This window comes from Hemitrygon akajei, chromosome 22 (assembly GCF_048418815.1).
Source record: "Hemitrygon akajei chromosome 22, sHemAka1.3, whole genome shotgun sequence".
In the NCBI taxonomy this organism is placed as follows: domain Eukaryota; kingdom Metazoa; phylum Chordata; class Chondrichthyes; order Myliobatiformes; family Dasyatidae; genus Hemitrygon; species Hemitrygon akajei.
Genome location: NC_133145.1, coordinates 38,636,542 through 38,652,521, shown reverse-complemented (window position 1 = coordinate 38,652,521; position 15,980 = coordinate 38,636,542). Strand labels below are relative to the sequence as shown.

The 15,980-nt window shown below is 37.8% G+C and overlaps 1 protein-coding gene across 1 annotated transcript; it reads left to right on the top strand.

Moving 5' to 3' along the window:
- Positions 1–205: 205 nt before the first annotated feature.
- Positions 206–15,458, top strand: LOC140714644 (ectonucleotide pyrophosphatase/phosphodiesterase family member 7-like). Its single transcript, XM_073026028.1, has 6 exons — positions 206–486; positions 929–1,074; positions 2,592–3,221; positions 10,982–11,219; positions 13,266–13,384; positions 14,576–15,458. The coding sequence occupies exons 1-5, from the start codon at positions 237–239 to the stop codon at positions 13,379–13,381; spliced, it is 1,380 nt and encodes a 459-aa protein (XP_072882129.1). The 5' UTR covers positions 206–236; the 3' UTR covers positions 13,382–13,384; positions 14,576–15,458.
- Positions 15,459–15,980: the final 522 nt, after the last annotated feature.

The window sequence follows — 15,980 nt, the reverse complement described above, 5'->3', positions numbered from 1 at the left end:
TGTTATCAAAATCCTGTATAAGAGGACAAATGTCATACAACCATGATCATACATATATCCCTAATCTCCTGTACAGCCACTCCAATGTGAAAACTAGACACTGACTTGTTGCAAAATGTATTAGGCAATGAAAATTGATGTGCGGATAAGATAAAGCTATATATACAGAGCTCTATTTTCTGCAGTGAGCATTTCATTTCCACGTTCCTGATAGCAACACCGACCTGACAGAAGTCATGGGAATATATACCTTTTTATACCTGAGTCTATCTCTCTCATTGACCTTCAGTCTCCCACCCTTCAGAGGTGGAAGGAAAAATCAAAACAAACTACTACTTATTTCCCTTGATGGCTTTCGCTGGGATTATGATCAAGATGTTGCAACTCCAAATTTTCAAAAGTTAGTCAAAGAAGGTGTAAAGGCAAAATACGTTACCCCTCCGTTTATTACAATAACCTCACCGTCTCATTTTACTTTGCTAACTGGTAAGTGCTTTTGAATGAAGTTCACTTTGTTGATAGCCTGGATAATTAGATTGCGACAAAATCAAACTAATTGAACAAAAGTTAAATTAAATGTTTTCTTGGAAAAGCACCAACCATTGAAATTAATGTGAATCTATAGATGACTGCATATTTTGCAATACCTTTTAATTAGCCTCTGGTTTAAAAGATACTTCTGGCAATTTTTGTTTAAATACATATATATAATTCTTATTCAAATGCAAACAAATGAACTGATTGGCCGAAAGATTTCTGTAGAAAATTGATAAGTTTATGATTAAACACAAAGTGGAAGAGACAATCGCGGTGTAAATACTGAAATCCAACAGTTATTATGCTCTGATTGCCACAGTAGTATTAAGTCTTGACTTGTAAATCAATCATCATTGGAGAATAAATAAATATACTTCTGTTTTTTCTGAAGGAAGGTATATAGAGTCTCACGGAGTAATCCATAACATGTGGTTCAATACCACCACTGGACTGAAAAAGCCATATTACCAGGCACAAGGTGTTACTGAATATTGGGACAATGGAAGTCTTCCCATCTGGATCACAGCCCAGCGCCAGGTAAAGCATAAACATTGTGGTATTGCAGCTATATGTTTGTGAATGGAAGCGGTACACGTAATAGCAAATTTTCTGTAGGCCTAGCGACCAGTTCCTTCAGTCTCCATTATAAAACTCCATTCCAGTGGCAACTTCAGTGATCCCCTTAAAAGCAGCTGGCTTGGCTGACAGGCTCTTCAGAACAGTGACTGTGGCATGTGTGGCATGTGCTGGGGGAGGAGCTGCCAATAAATTGCACAAAGGGTGTCTTGCAAAGCATCCAGACTAGTTTCTTCCACATTTCTTCAGTGCCTGTACAATACTTTTAGCAGCAATAATGGGCATCACTTATCTGTTGTGAAGCAAATGCATACATGCCATTCTTTCATGTTGGTACCTTTGGATTCAAGTTGTGCATTACACAATGAGCATTATGCAATTCATTTCAGAAAATAAGAAAACTGAGCAGAAAGAGACCATACCACCCTTATTTGATCCACTTTCCTCCTCATCCCCATAATCCCTCGATTCCCTTGGTATGCAAAAATCTATTGTTCAATCTGGAATATATTCAACAACAGAATATTGACAGATGTCCGAAACAGAATTTCTAAGATTTACAACTCTTCATTTCCCACATCTCTCCAAATGAGAAACCCCGATCCTAAATATTTCAATGGCTTTATTTTTATGAAGTTATGCAGACAGCACAGAAATAGATCGCATTTATATTAAAAAAATACACTGGCCATGCATGTGAAGAATTCCTTTAAAATCTTGTTACATATGTAGACAGTAAAACGGCTCTTTAATATTCTGGAGCAGCACAGGAATGCCTCAGGAACTGAATTTCCAAAATGCATACCTTCATAACCTAGCACTGATGGGTTTAATTATGTACATATCAATCAAATGTCTATAATCTTCAAGTTGGGCAAAATCCATCTGAAAAGTTCTACAAAGACCAATTTTTAAAAAAATCTTAAATACTTAAGGATGAAAATATCATTTTCACATGAAAAGTGGATGTGCTTTTTAAAAAAATCTTCTTGGCAAACCTGCTTTTGCATTGAATGCCCACAGATCAGCAGTTGCCATGAAGAATTGACCTAGGCATATTCAGAATACGCTGCCCAACTCCCAGCTCTCTGGCCAAAACTTCAATTGACTTGCTTAGAAAATGTATCCAAGGCTAATCAGACTCAGGTCTGATTTCTGCCTGAATATTTAACAGGTGACTTTGGGGCAATTCTGTCTTTTAAATTTAAAGTTTATGCAAATATGTTTAAGAACTTTATTAGATCCAATAAAAACTTGCAAGCTAAGCTTGACCCCACACTAGGGTTACATTACTAGTGGTGTCAAACCAAGATGTACCTTCCCAAGGAGACGAGCTATCACTTTTCTCCCTGGAATCAGATCAAATCCCTAACTATATTCAACCAGTCTGGTAGATGAACATGTCAGAAAGAGTATCTATGCACAGGTATATAAAGAGAGCATTAACAGAGCATTTCATGCTAATTGTATTTCCGAAGGGTTTAAAGACTGGGTCTATTCATTTCCCTGGCACCAAACCTACCTACGAGGGAGAGGATATTTTCCTGAAAATTGTGGAACCTCCGAGGTACAACTATAAGAATGAAACAGCATGGAGAGAAAACATCGACATAGTAATGAAATGGTTCACTTTGGAGGATCTCGATTTTGTCACACTCTACATTGGTGAACCGGACAGCACAGGACACAAATATGGACCTGAATCAGAAATGAGAAAAACTGTGGTGAAAAAACTGGACAGCACACTAGGTTATTTATTACAAAGCATTGAGAAGTACAACTTGAAATCCAGACTCAATGTGATTATCACTGCCGACCACGGAATGACTACTGTACTGAAGGAGCCAAATGTGACTGAAATCGTGCTATCAAGGTTCCCCAATTTTTCATTCAAAGACATTGCTTTTGATTTAGTTGATTATGGACCCGTTGGCCTGCTTTTACCCAAACAGGGAAAGACGGAAAAAGTCTACCAGGCTCTGAAAGGTGCCCATCCACATCTAAATGTGTTTAAGAAAGAAGAATTACCAAAAAGATTTCGATATTCCAACAATGAAAGAATCCTCCCCATTATTGTTTTTGGCGATCTTGGTTATGTTGTTCATGGGGTAAGTACTTGGTTTAAAGTGATTAATTGGAACAGGGAAAACTAGTTATCAGATTTGTTATCTGAATTTGAAGGCTATCAGCTTTGAGACTGCAAAAGATAATAACATTCATGTCCTTCTCTATCCTAACGTTTGTGTTCGTTAATTAACAAAACATTAAATCAAGTTAGTTATTACATTAATCCTAGAGGTGAAATAATTCAAGAAAATGAGAAAAAAGGAACAGGATTCCACTATTAGATATGATCGCAGCTAGTTGATGCTTGTCTCAACATTTCTTCTCTGCCAATTCCTCATAAACCTTTAATTCCTGAATTCTCCATATGTTGATCAATCTGCACTTTAAATATATCTAAAGATCGTCAGATTTAGGAGCACAGAAATCCAGTGATTCACTATCTTCTGAGAGAAGAAACTTCTATACATCCCATATTTAAATGACTGACTCCTTATTCTGTAACAGTATCAAAATTTCCACTTTCCAGTGTGTGAGTTTCTCCTTGAACTTCTCTCCCTTAAATCTCATGTTCTCTGTCTTCCCCTTTCCACGTCTGTCTCTAGATTGTTGGCATCTGCTTCTTAATTATTCAACTTGATCCATATATGTTAAATATTTATACACACACCAAACCAATACTGTAAAGTGGGCAACCAAGTCTTTAAAAGACAAAACAGGGTTACTTAAATCTCATTAATATCGATTACAAACAAATGCCTGGGGAAATGGTAATACTTTTAAAACCAATATCTCCACTAAACCTGTGCTGATCGCATTTAAACATCATACAATTACTATGGGACATAAATCAAAGTCTCAAATGGAACTCCTGTAGATTGACCCAACCAAGAACAGTAAGACTGCTGAAGGGCAAATGATGTAAAGGCAATCAATATTAAGCATGCATTGAGTGTAAAGAATTAAGAGAACTAAACTACACACATCACACAAAATGCTGGAGGAACTCAGCAAGCCAGGCAGCATCTATGGAAAAGAGTACAGTCAATGTTTCAGGCCAAGATGTTTTCAGGACATTTACATGTAAAAAGTAAATGTAAACAGAGTAGATTATGCAAATAAAAAGCATACATTCTAAACTTATATGACAGAGGAGAGGTTTACTCAAAAACAATACTTTCCCTTTTAAATTCCAGCAGGATAAAGCCAATGAAATTCATTTAAATTAGATTGGGCAGATTCGTAACAAAGAGGAGTAACCCAATTAACCATCGTTCAGGCATTCCCTGCAAGCAATACTGTAAATGTTTCTTCATAGAATGCTCTTCCAGGTTGTCAGGGCAAATCAAATAACATTCAGAATCATATTGTCGGGGAATTCAGAACAACACTCAGACCCAGACACTCAATCATCTTTCACTTCCATGGCCATGTGAGAATTGTCTCTCAGAGTGCAGCGATCCTGAATTATAGTCCACAATGCTCCCTTTTAAGATAGCTACAGGCTTCAAGTGAAGGTTTCCTGATAAGGTAAAATGATGTAACAATCCAAGTATTTGCGAGACTGAATAAAAGAAGCTTTTCACAACAAGCCCTGCAGCTGGGGGAGGGTGGTTAGCAATTAGCTTAGCTGGTTATGTTTTAAGAATACCTGGTTTTCCACACCTGCTTTTATCTTACCGACATTTTCTGTTCCTTTATACTAGAACATTCAGCAGTCACACATTATCATTAACCCTCCAAATTCCCTCGCATGGGTCTTCCTTAATCATCCCAAGTCTTAATTCGTATCAATGAACTATTTTTTAACATTTAACTATTATCCTACTTTAACAAGATTGGACTTTGGCAGTGGATCAGGACAATAACGATGAGTCAAAGAGCAGGGACACGAACTGTGCAAATATTATTTAGTTCTTTTCGTATTTGCACAATTTGCTGTCTTTTGCACATTGGCTGAACACCCAAGTTGGTGTGATCTTTCATTGTTTCGATTATGGTTATTATTCTATTATGGATTTATTGAGTATGCCCACAAGAAAATAAATCTCAGGGTTGTATGTGGTGACATATATGTACATTGATAATAAATTTACTTTGAACTTTGAATTTTGAACTGCCAGGTAGATTTTCACAGCACTGGGGATTAATTCAGCAGGAGGAGTGAAAAGAAATGTAATGGTAATTGGAAATTGTGTTGCCAGGGAGATAAATGCTGCTCTCTAGGGCAATGCACGGAAGCCCGAAAGTCTGTGTTGTTTCCCTTGTGTCAGGGTTCACTTACGCTTTCTCAAGGCTAGAGAAAAATAGTCCAGTTGTAGTGACCCACTAAAGGAACCAATGACATAAAAGCAACAAAGCAGGAGTTTCAGGTGAAGAGATTATAACAAAACAGATGAGTTAGTTGCACATGTAGGAAGAAATGGGTACAACAGCCATCTGAGGGACATGGTTGCCAAATTATGAGTTATACAAAATGGAAAGGATTAATGAGTTCACTCTAATATTAAAGAAGGGAATGAAGAAATTAGAAAAGATCACAGTTCAGAAAATTAAGAAATAGAATCAAATTAGTCAGAATCAAGGAACGGCAGGGCCTGAGAACATTGGCGGGAGAATTGTTAGGTATCCCAATGTGTAGCACAATAAATGAGAGGTGCATGTAGCCAGAGTATATCATAGTAATGGAGAACCTTAATCTAAAATAAATTGCCATAGCAAAGGAACAGTCCTAGTGTAGAGGATGATTCCATGGAGAGTAGAATAGATAGCTTTCTAGATCAGTACGTTGAATATTTAGTTTTGTGTAACTATTAAAGAGTAATTAATAGGTGTGAATTAAATTAGGGAACAATGATAATAATATGATGGAATTTCATATAAAGATTGGAAAATTTCTGTGGGGTATATTTTACATTAGTTTGGTTTCTTTCTCAGCAGCTCCCATCAGAACAACTCCACACTTTCATTTTCACATTGCTTTAATCCAGCTGATGTCTCCTTCTCTGAAGTGAATGATTAACTAAACCTTTGGGTTACATCTAATAGATAAGCAAAGACTTGGGTATCTAATTTTGTTGATTACATAAACTAATGGGATCCAACCATAATATTCAATGTTCTGGATAACTTCTTTGTCATAACTCAGCACATTGATCAATTTTAATATCTTTACATAAAGTGTTGGACGAACAATTCAAGTTGCTTCAAGAGATAATATTGTAACAAAGGTGGCTCATTACACTTCGCACAAACATGACATGTTATCTGTAGGGCAATTTTCCTTTAATAGCACAGAGGAAGGTATCATCTGAATTTGCCATCTGACAATGCCACGATGGAGCTGCTCCAATGAAGGGAATACCAAGAAAGGAAACAAACTTTCTAGGCCAAGATGGCTTTCTAGGCTTTTCTTTAAAAGCACTCATGTTGGAGGTATCAATGGTCCCATTTATCAAACATGGAAGCGTATTGCATAGTACAGACCTTTCACCCCACAGTGTGTGGCAACCTTTGTATCTACTCTGCTCTGTCTAATTCTTTCCTTCAACATAGTCCTCCAATTTTCTAACACCTGTCTGCCTAAGAGTCTCTTAGATGTCCCTAAACAGAGAGACATATTTTATTGATCCCGAGGGAAATTGGGTTTCATTACAGTCGCACCAAGAATAGTGTAGAAATATAGCAATATAAAACCATAAATAATTAAATAATAAGTAAATTATGCCGAGTGGAAATAAGCCCAGGACCAGCCTATTGGCTCAGGGTGTCTGACACTCTGAGGGAGGAGTTGTAAAGTTTGATGGCCACAGGTAGGAATGGCTTCCTATGACGCTCAGTGTTGCATCTTGGTGGAATGAGTCTCTGGCTGAACGTACTCCTGTGCCTAACCAGTACATTATGGAGTGGATGGGAGACATTGTCCAAGATGGCATGCAACTTGGACAGCATCCTCTTTTCAGACACCACCGTCAGAGAGTCCAGTTCCACCCTCACAACATCACTGGCCTTACGAATGAGTTTGTTGATTCTGTTGGTGTCTGCTACCCTCAGCCTGTTGCCCCAGAACACAACAGCAAACATGATAGCACTGGCCACCACAGACTCATAGAACATCCTCAGCATCATCCAGCAGATGTTAAAGGACCCCAGTCTCCTCAGGAAGTAGAGACGGCTCTGACCCTTCTTGTAGACAGCCTCAGTGTTCTTTGACCAGTCCAGTTTATTGTCAATTCGTATCCCCAGGTATTTGTAATCCTCCACCATGTCCACACTGACCCCTTGGATGGAAACAGGGGTCACCGGTTCCTTAGCCCTCCTCAGGTCCACCACCAGCTCCTTAGTCTTTTTCACATTAAGCATCTGCCTCTCCTACCACTGCCAGAAATGTGTACCATACACTTGCCTTTTCTGTGTGAATAACCTGCCTCTTGTCGGGTAATGTAATGGGTGACAGATGACACATTTTTCATAATGGAAACTGTTCTACATAATTCATAAGCACAGTCTTTGAGCTGTTGTGTTCACTAAGAGACAGCGTCTGATGTAATGACCTCAGTGTAAGGCAACTGCTTTTGGTTTATTCGTAATGGAAGTAAAGGGCTGTGGCTTTTGTTAAGCACATAAAAAGGACTTTTGCATGTTTTATTGATAAAATCCTCAATTACATTACTCTCCAATCTGACATCCCCCTTCTACTTTCCTCCAGTCACCATAACATTATGTCTTCTTGTATTAGCCTTTGCTGCCCTGGGAAAATGTTGCTGGTTGTTCACTCTACTTCTGACTCTTTATCATTTTATACACTTTATACACCTCTCAAGTTGCTCTCATCTTTCTTTGCTCCTAAGAGAAAAGCCCTAGCTCACTCAACGTTCCCTCATAAGACATGCTCTCCAGTCCAGGCAGCATCCTGGTAAATCTCCTCTGCACCTTCTCTAAAGCTTCCACATACTTCCTATAAATGATGTGACAAGAACTGAACGCGCTTTCTTTTATACACTTTAATGTAAAAAAATCTTTCAGGATCTAATTGACCGTCAGACAACAACCAGAGCAGTGACTGAAGGGAAAAAACAACAATTGCTGTCAATCTGAAACTAAAACTGCCTGAATCTGTAGGGAGAGAAAGAATTCATGTCAATGACCCATTATCAGACCTGGAAACAGGGAAAGGGGTGAAGAGGAAATAAATGAGTAACTTCAAGTGCAACTCCCCAGATATACAAAAAGCTTTTGCTGAACTTCCGAGAAATATGATTCAGATTCTGCCACGTGGATGATTGATTTGAACTTGCCACCCATTGTTCAGTCAGCAAAGGTTTGCTGGTTGGAGTAAATTACTTCCTTTGTTCATGGTGAAACAAAATGGAAGGTCCAGATAGATGCCCCTTTCCTCTTTGGTTCCTGTAGCACCACCCTTCACTTGGATAAGGTAGTTTGCTGCTGCTCATTGTCCAGTTAACTAAAAGATGGTATCAGAGTCTGTTGGCGTTAGATCAGCTCAGGAAAAATCAGTGCTTTCAGAGCTCAAGACAAACAGATGGAAATAGAATGAACAACTTCGCTTCTTACTAATCTTTTGATGTATGAATGATTTGATAGCTGGTTGTACAAATCCCAGCAGGCCCGTACCAAAATAATCATGTAATAACTCTAATTTTTTAATTAATCGAAGCAAGTTCCATCTAATTACATGTCAGTCTGCATTAGATCCCAAGTCCAAGTACTGTATAAATTTATGCAAAATTGGTAAACAGTCAAGCAATTTTCGTAGTAAGGCACACAGGAGAAATTTAACCCTCACAAGCTTGGGTTATGTCCTATTTTGTAAATTCCCACATCCACACCAAATAAAAATTTCAAGTGTTTTACCCACACTCCAACTAATGCTGTTGCAGTTTTGGATAAGAGTGTACCTGTATAGGGGCAATTTTTGATATAAACATCCACACATGACTTTATTGCAGATAAAGCTGACAGGAACTGCGTGTATGTAAGATATAACTATTTTGTAGATATTCTGCAAATGATGAAAAGCAATGGGCAGATGTTGCATTACTCTTTACTCTACAGTCATAGCTGCATGGGAACAGGCTAATTGCATACACAATTACAACTGCATTGTTGATTAGTGAATTCAAAATATATTTATATACAATAAGTAGAAGGTTGATAAAATCTTAGTTTTGTGCATCAGTTCTATCCAAAGATATTCCATTTGTTTTTTGCTCTAACTAAGTGGGAAAAAAACACGTGATAAATTGTCCTTTGAGGCCATTGTAAATCAGAACTAACAGGCAGGCTGAAAGGAAATGAAGAGTACACTGAAATAGTGGGAGGAAGCATTTGATGCATGAAGATCAGGAAAGACTGGTCTCACTAGGAGGACTGTTCCTGTAAACTCCACATAATTCCATGCATAATCACAGACAAGTTAACTGCATGCACAATATTTTATGTTGAATAGAATTAGACATCATGGTGAATAGAGTTTAGAATCCAAATGAATCTTCTATAATTCCATATTTTGTTTATGTCAATTGTTTTCGCCATCAAATCAAATAAAATGGAAATGGTTTGTAGTGTTAAACATGTTGTCAAAATGTATATGATCAGAAAAAGACCTTACATAAAGATACCTGTTTTCAAACAAGCAGAACCAAGGACACGTTGCATACAACCACAAATCTTGCTACCTTAAAATTATCTCCCCTTCATAACATTGTGTTAATCAGTCCAGGATCAATCTTGAAAGTCACTGTTTGGCTTTGCATTAAGGGTCTGGTTCCAATACGGCTCTATGTATATATTTATATTATTTTTTTACACATATAAAAATAATATAAATATCTGCACTGGACTTTGATGCAAGTGGTCCTGGGTTTGAATCCAGCCCGCTTTCTCTCTGTGCTGAGCTGAGCATTGAGCTAGCAACTCAGCCTCGTAAAAACAGACAAATGCTAATGAAATGGCAAAGTTGCTGCCTGATGCTCCATGAGGCAAGGAGAGGAACAACAATACTCTTTCACCCATTATGCCACTGGCATTTAGGGCAGCAATGAAGTTCCTCTATCACTGGCGGTGTTGAGGACTTCCTTCATCATGTCAGTAGCTTTCTCTAGGTTTTCACTACTGTCCGTCATGCAAGTTTTGGGTGGAGGCTCAGGAATACCATCATATTCAGATGTAGAAGGATTCTTCATCACTCCTTCCGTAACAATTTTGCCTTACCTGTCACCGTTATTAGCTCCGAACTGAACCCCTGAACATAGAGGATCAGTGGACTACCCTTCAGTTGGCCTCTACCCTTTGACTTGTTTGTCATGGGTGACTCTACCAAAGAGCCAAAGTATAAAGCCCTGACTCCACCCAATTTAACTCTCTGGATCATTGACGTACGCAAGCCTCTAAACCATGATAAGGTTTAGTACTATTAGAGGACATAATAAATACACTAAAAAAGTCATTCTTCTGCACATTTTAGCTTAGTTTGAAATTTTCAATATTTAATTTAAAAAAATAATCTGTTATCTTCATATCAAATTTGTGTGTTATGTGGTGAATGATGTGATCTCATTTTCTTTGTATTGATACAATTCCTTTATGTGCCACTAAATTTCTCTCCATTTATATTCTAATTGCAAAAGTAAGAAAGAAAGTCCTCCTTTGAGAAATGTATAGGGCTCCAAAGGCAAAGGTAAGCAATATTAATGTTATAATTGCCATTCATACAACTGGTGTATAACATCTTTTCAATGTTCTCCATTACATTCTACATGGGCACCTTCCCATCATACACTAGAGAATCAAAGTCCAGTTTAACAAAGGCGAACATGGATTTGATAACAACGATATGGACATGAAGATGATTTTCCGTGCATTTGGCCCTGATTTCAAGAAAAATTATTTGGCCGAGCCATTTGAAAGTGTAAACATTTATCCGTTAATGTGCAAACTTCTGAACATCCATCCTGAGCCAAACAATGGATCATTGGCATATACTCAAGGGATGTTGAACGATCAGCCAATAAACAGTGACGGTAAGGAAGAATTCTGAAAGATGAAGCTCAGACACATTAATGATTATGAGTGTTACTGATCGTTAAAATAATGGGTGAAAACATTAAGAATAAATTTTAAATGCTCATTTGCTTCATGACACTTTTCTGTATATTTTGCATTTTGTAAAAATATATCTAATCTTTAAGGGCAGTCATTTTTTTCTCCTGAAAATGAAGTCAGCTCTGTCTATTCACAAGATGTCATAGGTATTCTTTTAAATCAAAGTCAGCTTCTATCCTGCTGTTACCAAAACCTTGCATGGCCTTCTACATGAAAAGATGAACTCTTGGTCTCCCAGTCTACTTCATGATCCTTATCTGCCTGCACTAAACTTTTTCTGTATTGGTTTCCTTTTTGATGCCTTGATGTACCAAGGTAAAGAATGATCTGTCTGGATGGCATGCAAAAAGCTTTTCACTGAATCTCAGTACATGTGACAATAATAAACCAATTTCAATTCCAGAGTATTATTTGATGATACATCTGGTGATTTCTGCAAATTCAGACTGCAACTTTTAATACTCTCACCAAAATCATTTTAAACATCAACAGGCCTGCTGGGGAAAAAAAACTCAGCAAATCTAGCAACACTCACAACAGAGCAAAAGTGTCAATATTTTGGGTCAATGAACAATTAATCAGATTTGTACCCGCAACGTCAACTGCTGTGTGACCTACCAAGTATTTATCAACTGCCCCTAAACTAGCTTCAGGTTTCCAGCATCTGCACTTCCTTGCCCCACTCATTTTAAAGATTGTTTTCAAATGCCAAATTCCCATGGATACTCAGTCACAGAAGCAATTAATTAATTAATTACTTTATAGATACAGCATGAAACAGGACCTTCATTATTCAATTCTGATTGACCACTTACCTTACTTAATATCTAATCAATTCAAAAATCAAACTACTAATCCTTTCTCTTTTTTCTCTAGTGATTACAATTCTTTATACTTGTTACAGTACCAGAGAAGTACTTATTATGGCACCATAAGCACAAACTTGACGGCTGCATACGTGAAGCATTTGGACCAATTCCACAATGTCACATCTGCAAAGATTTCTACTAAGTTTCAAAGAATTCAGCAAACTCCTTCACTCTGTCCATAAAAAACAGGATTTGCTGGTGGCCAACCATTTTAATTACAATCCCCAGTTCTGTTCTGATATGTCGGATCATGACCTACTCTCAGGTTGGAGGAGAAACACCTCATATTCCCTCTAGGTAACCTCCAACCTGATGGCATGAACATTGATTTCTACAACTTCCAGTAATTTTTACCCCTCCCCCTTCTCTCTTCTTCAATTCTCCCCCCCCCCCTTACCTCTTCTCCACGGCTACCTATCAACTCCCCCTGGTGCTCCTCCTCTCCTATCAGTATCCTTCTTCTCCAGCCCTTTACCTTTTCCACCTACCTCCTGTTTCCCACTTCATTGCCACTTTCCCCACCCACCTGGCATCTCCCATCACCTTCTAGCTTGTACTCTTTTCCTTCCACTCTCCTCCTTATTTTGGCCTCTTCCCCTTCCATTCTAGTCTTGATGAAGGATCTCAGTCTGAAACGTTGACTGTTAACTAACTTCCATTGATACTGCTTGACCTGCTGAGACACTCCAGCATTCTGTATGTTATTCTACTAAATTTAATTGGTGAAATTTTACCGCAGCTACCAATTATGTGCTATTAACAGAAATAATTATTAAGTGTGTAGACACTTCCCAAAGAAATGCAATTGTATTAGAAGTACTTCCTTGTGAAAATCAGGAAGGATCTCCCACCCAAAATGTTGACTCCATTTCTCTTCCCACAGATGTGGTTTGACCTGCTGAGTATCCTCAACATTTTCTATTTCACATTTCTGTTTCAGTTTCTATTACCTTAACACTTAAGATTTCTTACTCACACCATAATACCTCTGGCCTTCTTTCACTGAAAATGCCAAATGTGTTCCCAAATTATCTTGAAGGATTATGCACGTTCAAGTCCTTTGCTTCCTTTTAATATCCTGTCTTCTCTTTTCAGTCACCGAGAATTCATCAATGTATCCGGTGGTTATAGGGTTGGCAGCTGTTGTTGGCTTTCTTGTTCTGACTGCTCTCATTGTCACTATTCATTTCCTTATAAAGCGGCGAAGATAGCTGGTAAGTACCTTAATGTCCCTTGAAAAATGCTTGAATTTAGATGGCATTTTTAAATAAGGGCAAATGTTATGCTAGTGGCTTTCTCACTCCTTCCTCAACCTCATATATGACTGTTCCAGAGCATCTCTTCCCTGCTGCCCCAACAGCACTTGCCTTTTCCCACTACTACGTTGGTCATTCAGATCACGATTTCGCAAGTGTGCTGGAGGGAATCACTACTGCCCTGTACACCATGACCTTTGTTTCAGGTATGAGGCATCAATGTACAAATGCCTTTCTCTGTGATCAACCACAGAACGCACTGGCACACCAGGGCAGTTGTGAATTTCATTATTATTTGCCTGCACTGGAACAAAGCCTCTGATGCTTTCTCTTTATTCAGCATTCTGTTATTGTTTTACCTCGTTCTACCTCAGTGCACTGTGCTTCGATCAGAACTGCATCAACTTTATGCAAGACAAGCTTATCACAGTATCTCAAAGTTTAAAGTACATTTATTATCAAAGTACATATACTGTAAAGAACCTAGAGATTCATCTCCTTACAGGCAGCCACAAAACAAAGAAACCCAACAGAGCTCATTAAAAAAAGACAGTCAAACAAGACAGAATAAAAGCAAATCATGTGAACAATATAACTAAGTAACATTCAGAACTGAAGTTGACAGAAGTGCGTGCACAGCCACAAAGCCAGGCACAACCAGTCCAGGAACCTATTAGCTGCAGGCTCCAGCCTCAGTTCAGCACAGAGACGAGTAAACCTCATGAGCAGTGAACTGAATACCGACTAGTCCTTCTCCCTCAGCCCCGATACCCTGACCTTTCCAATCTGACCCAGCACTTAATCGGCCAAACGGCGGGTCGTTCCTCATTCTCAGACCCTCGCTGTCCTGGTACATGTAACATTAATAAGCCAATTCCATTTCTGGCATGGTAGCTCTTACATCACTGAACCACTCCAGAATGGCAGGGCTCACTACTAGTGCTGCACCTCCTATAATGGGTTGTCTTGGAATGAAAAAGAAAAGAATGAGGGGAACCTAAAACAGTTCATTGCATTGTTGTCAACAATCATGGATGATAGCTAACAAAATCTACAACATGTCCATGAGGTTGAAGCAGGATCTTAATCAGAAAAAGGGATATATAATTGGTAAATAGTGTTACAGAAATCTCCTTTCCTCTTTTCCAGAATACAAGATGAAGATCAGAATCACATCCAAAATATTACTCTGGTCATTTAGCTCTCAGCTATGCTAATATGGATGCCCTGGTTGTGCTACCAGCCTGTTCTCTTCAATATGATAAAGTTTTAACCTATTTATTTCAGTGTGAACTAAATCTGGAATTTAATTTTAATCTATTTTCATATTTTTTTCCATAAACGCATCAATGAATGGATATAAACAAAGTAATTTGAATAGAATAGTTGTGTTTGCCACTTTGAGATCAAATTGCTTACCTGCGACTGCAGTCTCTGCTTAATTGTGCAATTGAAGTAATTGGTTTAACAACAAATAAAAATAGGTTTTCAGCTTGTATTTTGATCAGCCAAAATCAACTTTTGATGCTCCGCCCCCCCGGTTGAGAAATTAGCACAGACCAAAAATTCATTTTTTCATCTTTCTTCATCATGGCGCCAGTTCGAAAACTGAAAGATAGTGGTAGACAATACCTTCTGTATTAAAGAAATGACATTTCCTTTAGAAAGCCTTCATTGTTCCAGTCTTAACCATAGTGTTGACTTTTGACATCATCTGGTTACCGAGACACGTGGAACATTCATCTCTTAACACGCTCTGGCTGTGGTGAGCTTACCATAAGTTAAATTTAGAAAATAATAATTCCCGTATTTTGTTTAATTAAATGATTTTTAAAAAATACAAATTTAGACTTGTAATCTCATTGTTAGTCATCGGTTATCCACTTCCATGAAAACAAACCTCACACTGTCAGTACTCAATCTCTCCACAGATTTTGTTTTCAAATTACAGCACATTGTTTAATTGCATCTCTTACTAAATGTTTCTTACACATGTCAATGTGATATCACAAAGTAGCAACTTAAAATAAAGACTTGGTCAGAAAAAAAGTGTTTTGAACAGATCGAGTTATTTGTGCTGAGAAATATTTAGCTTCTCTCTGTCTGTCAAAGTCCAAAATGGAATAAATCTTCTAGATAACTTTAAAAACACAATAATTGGGGAAAGGTGATATTTTGAGTGAAAAACTAGGATTTGCAGTCACTTGAAATAAAATATCAAGGATTTTGTACTTGCTCAGATAAGAAAGTCACTTATTCCCAAGCCCAGGTTTACCTTGGTTTTAAAACCAAACCCCATGTAAAAATCATTAAAATAATTTGTTCAAACCTCAGAAATCCCAAAATGAAACAATCCCTCAGTGTTGATCTTCGAAATAAAGGTGGCACTGATAATATTACATGTACACACATTGAATTTAGAACTGAGTCATAAAATCAGTTATTTAAAATTATGAAAGGATGTTGATATCAGGCCCCTCATCCAGAAAAGCATATGCAATTTGTACTTAATAGGAAAAAGGATGACCACAAATGACTGTTCAGTTTTAAAGTT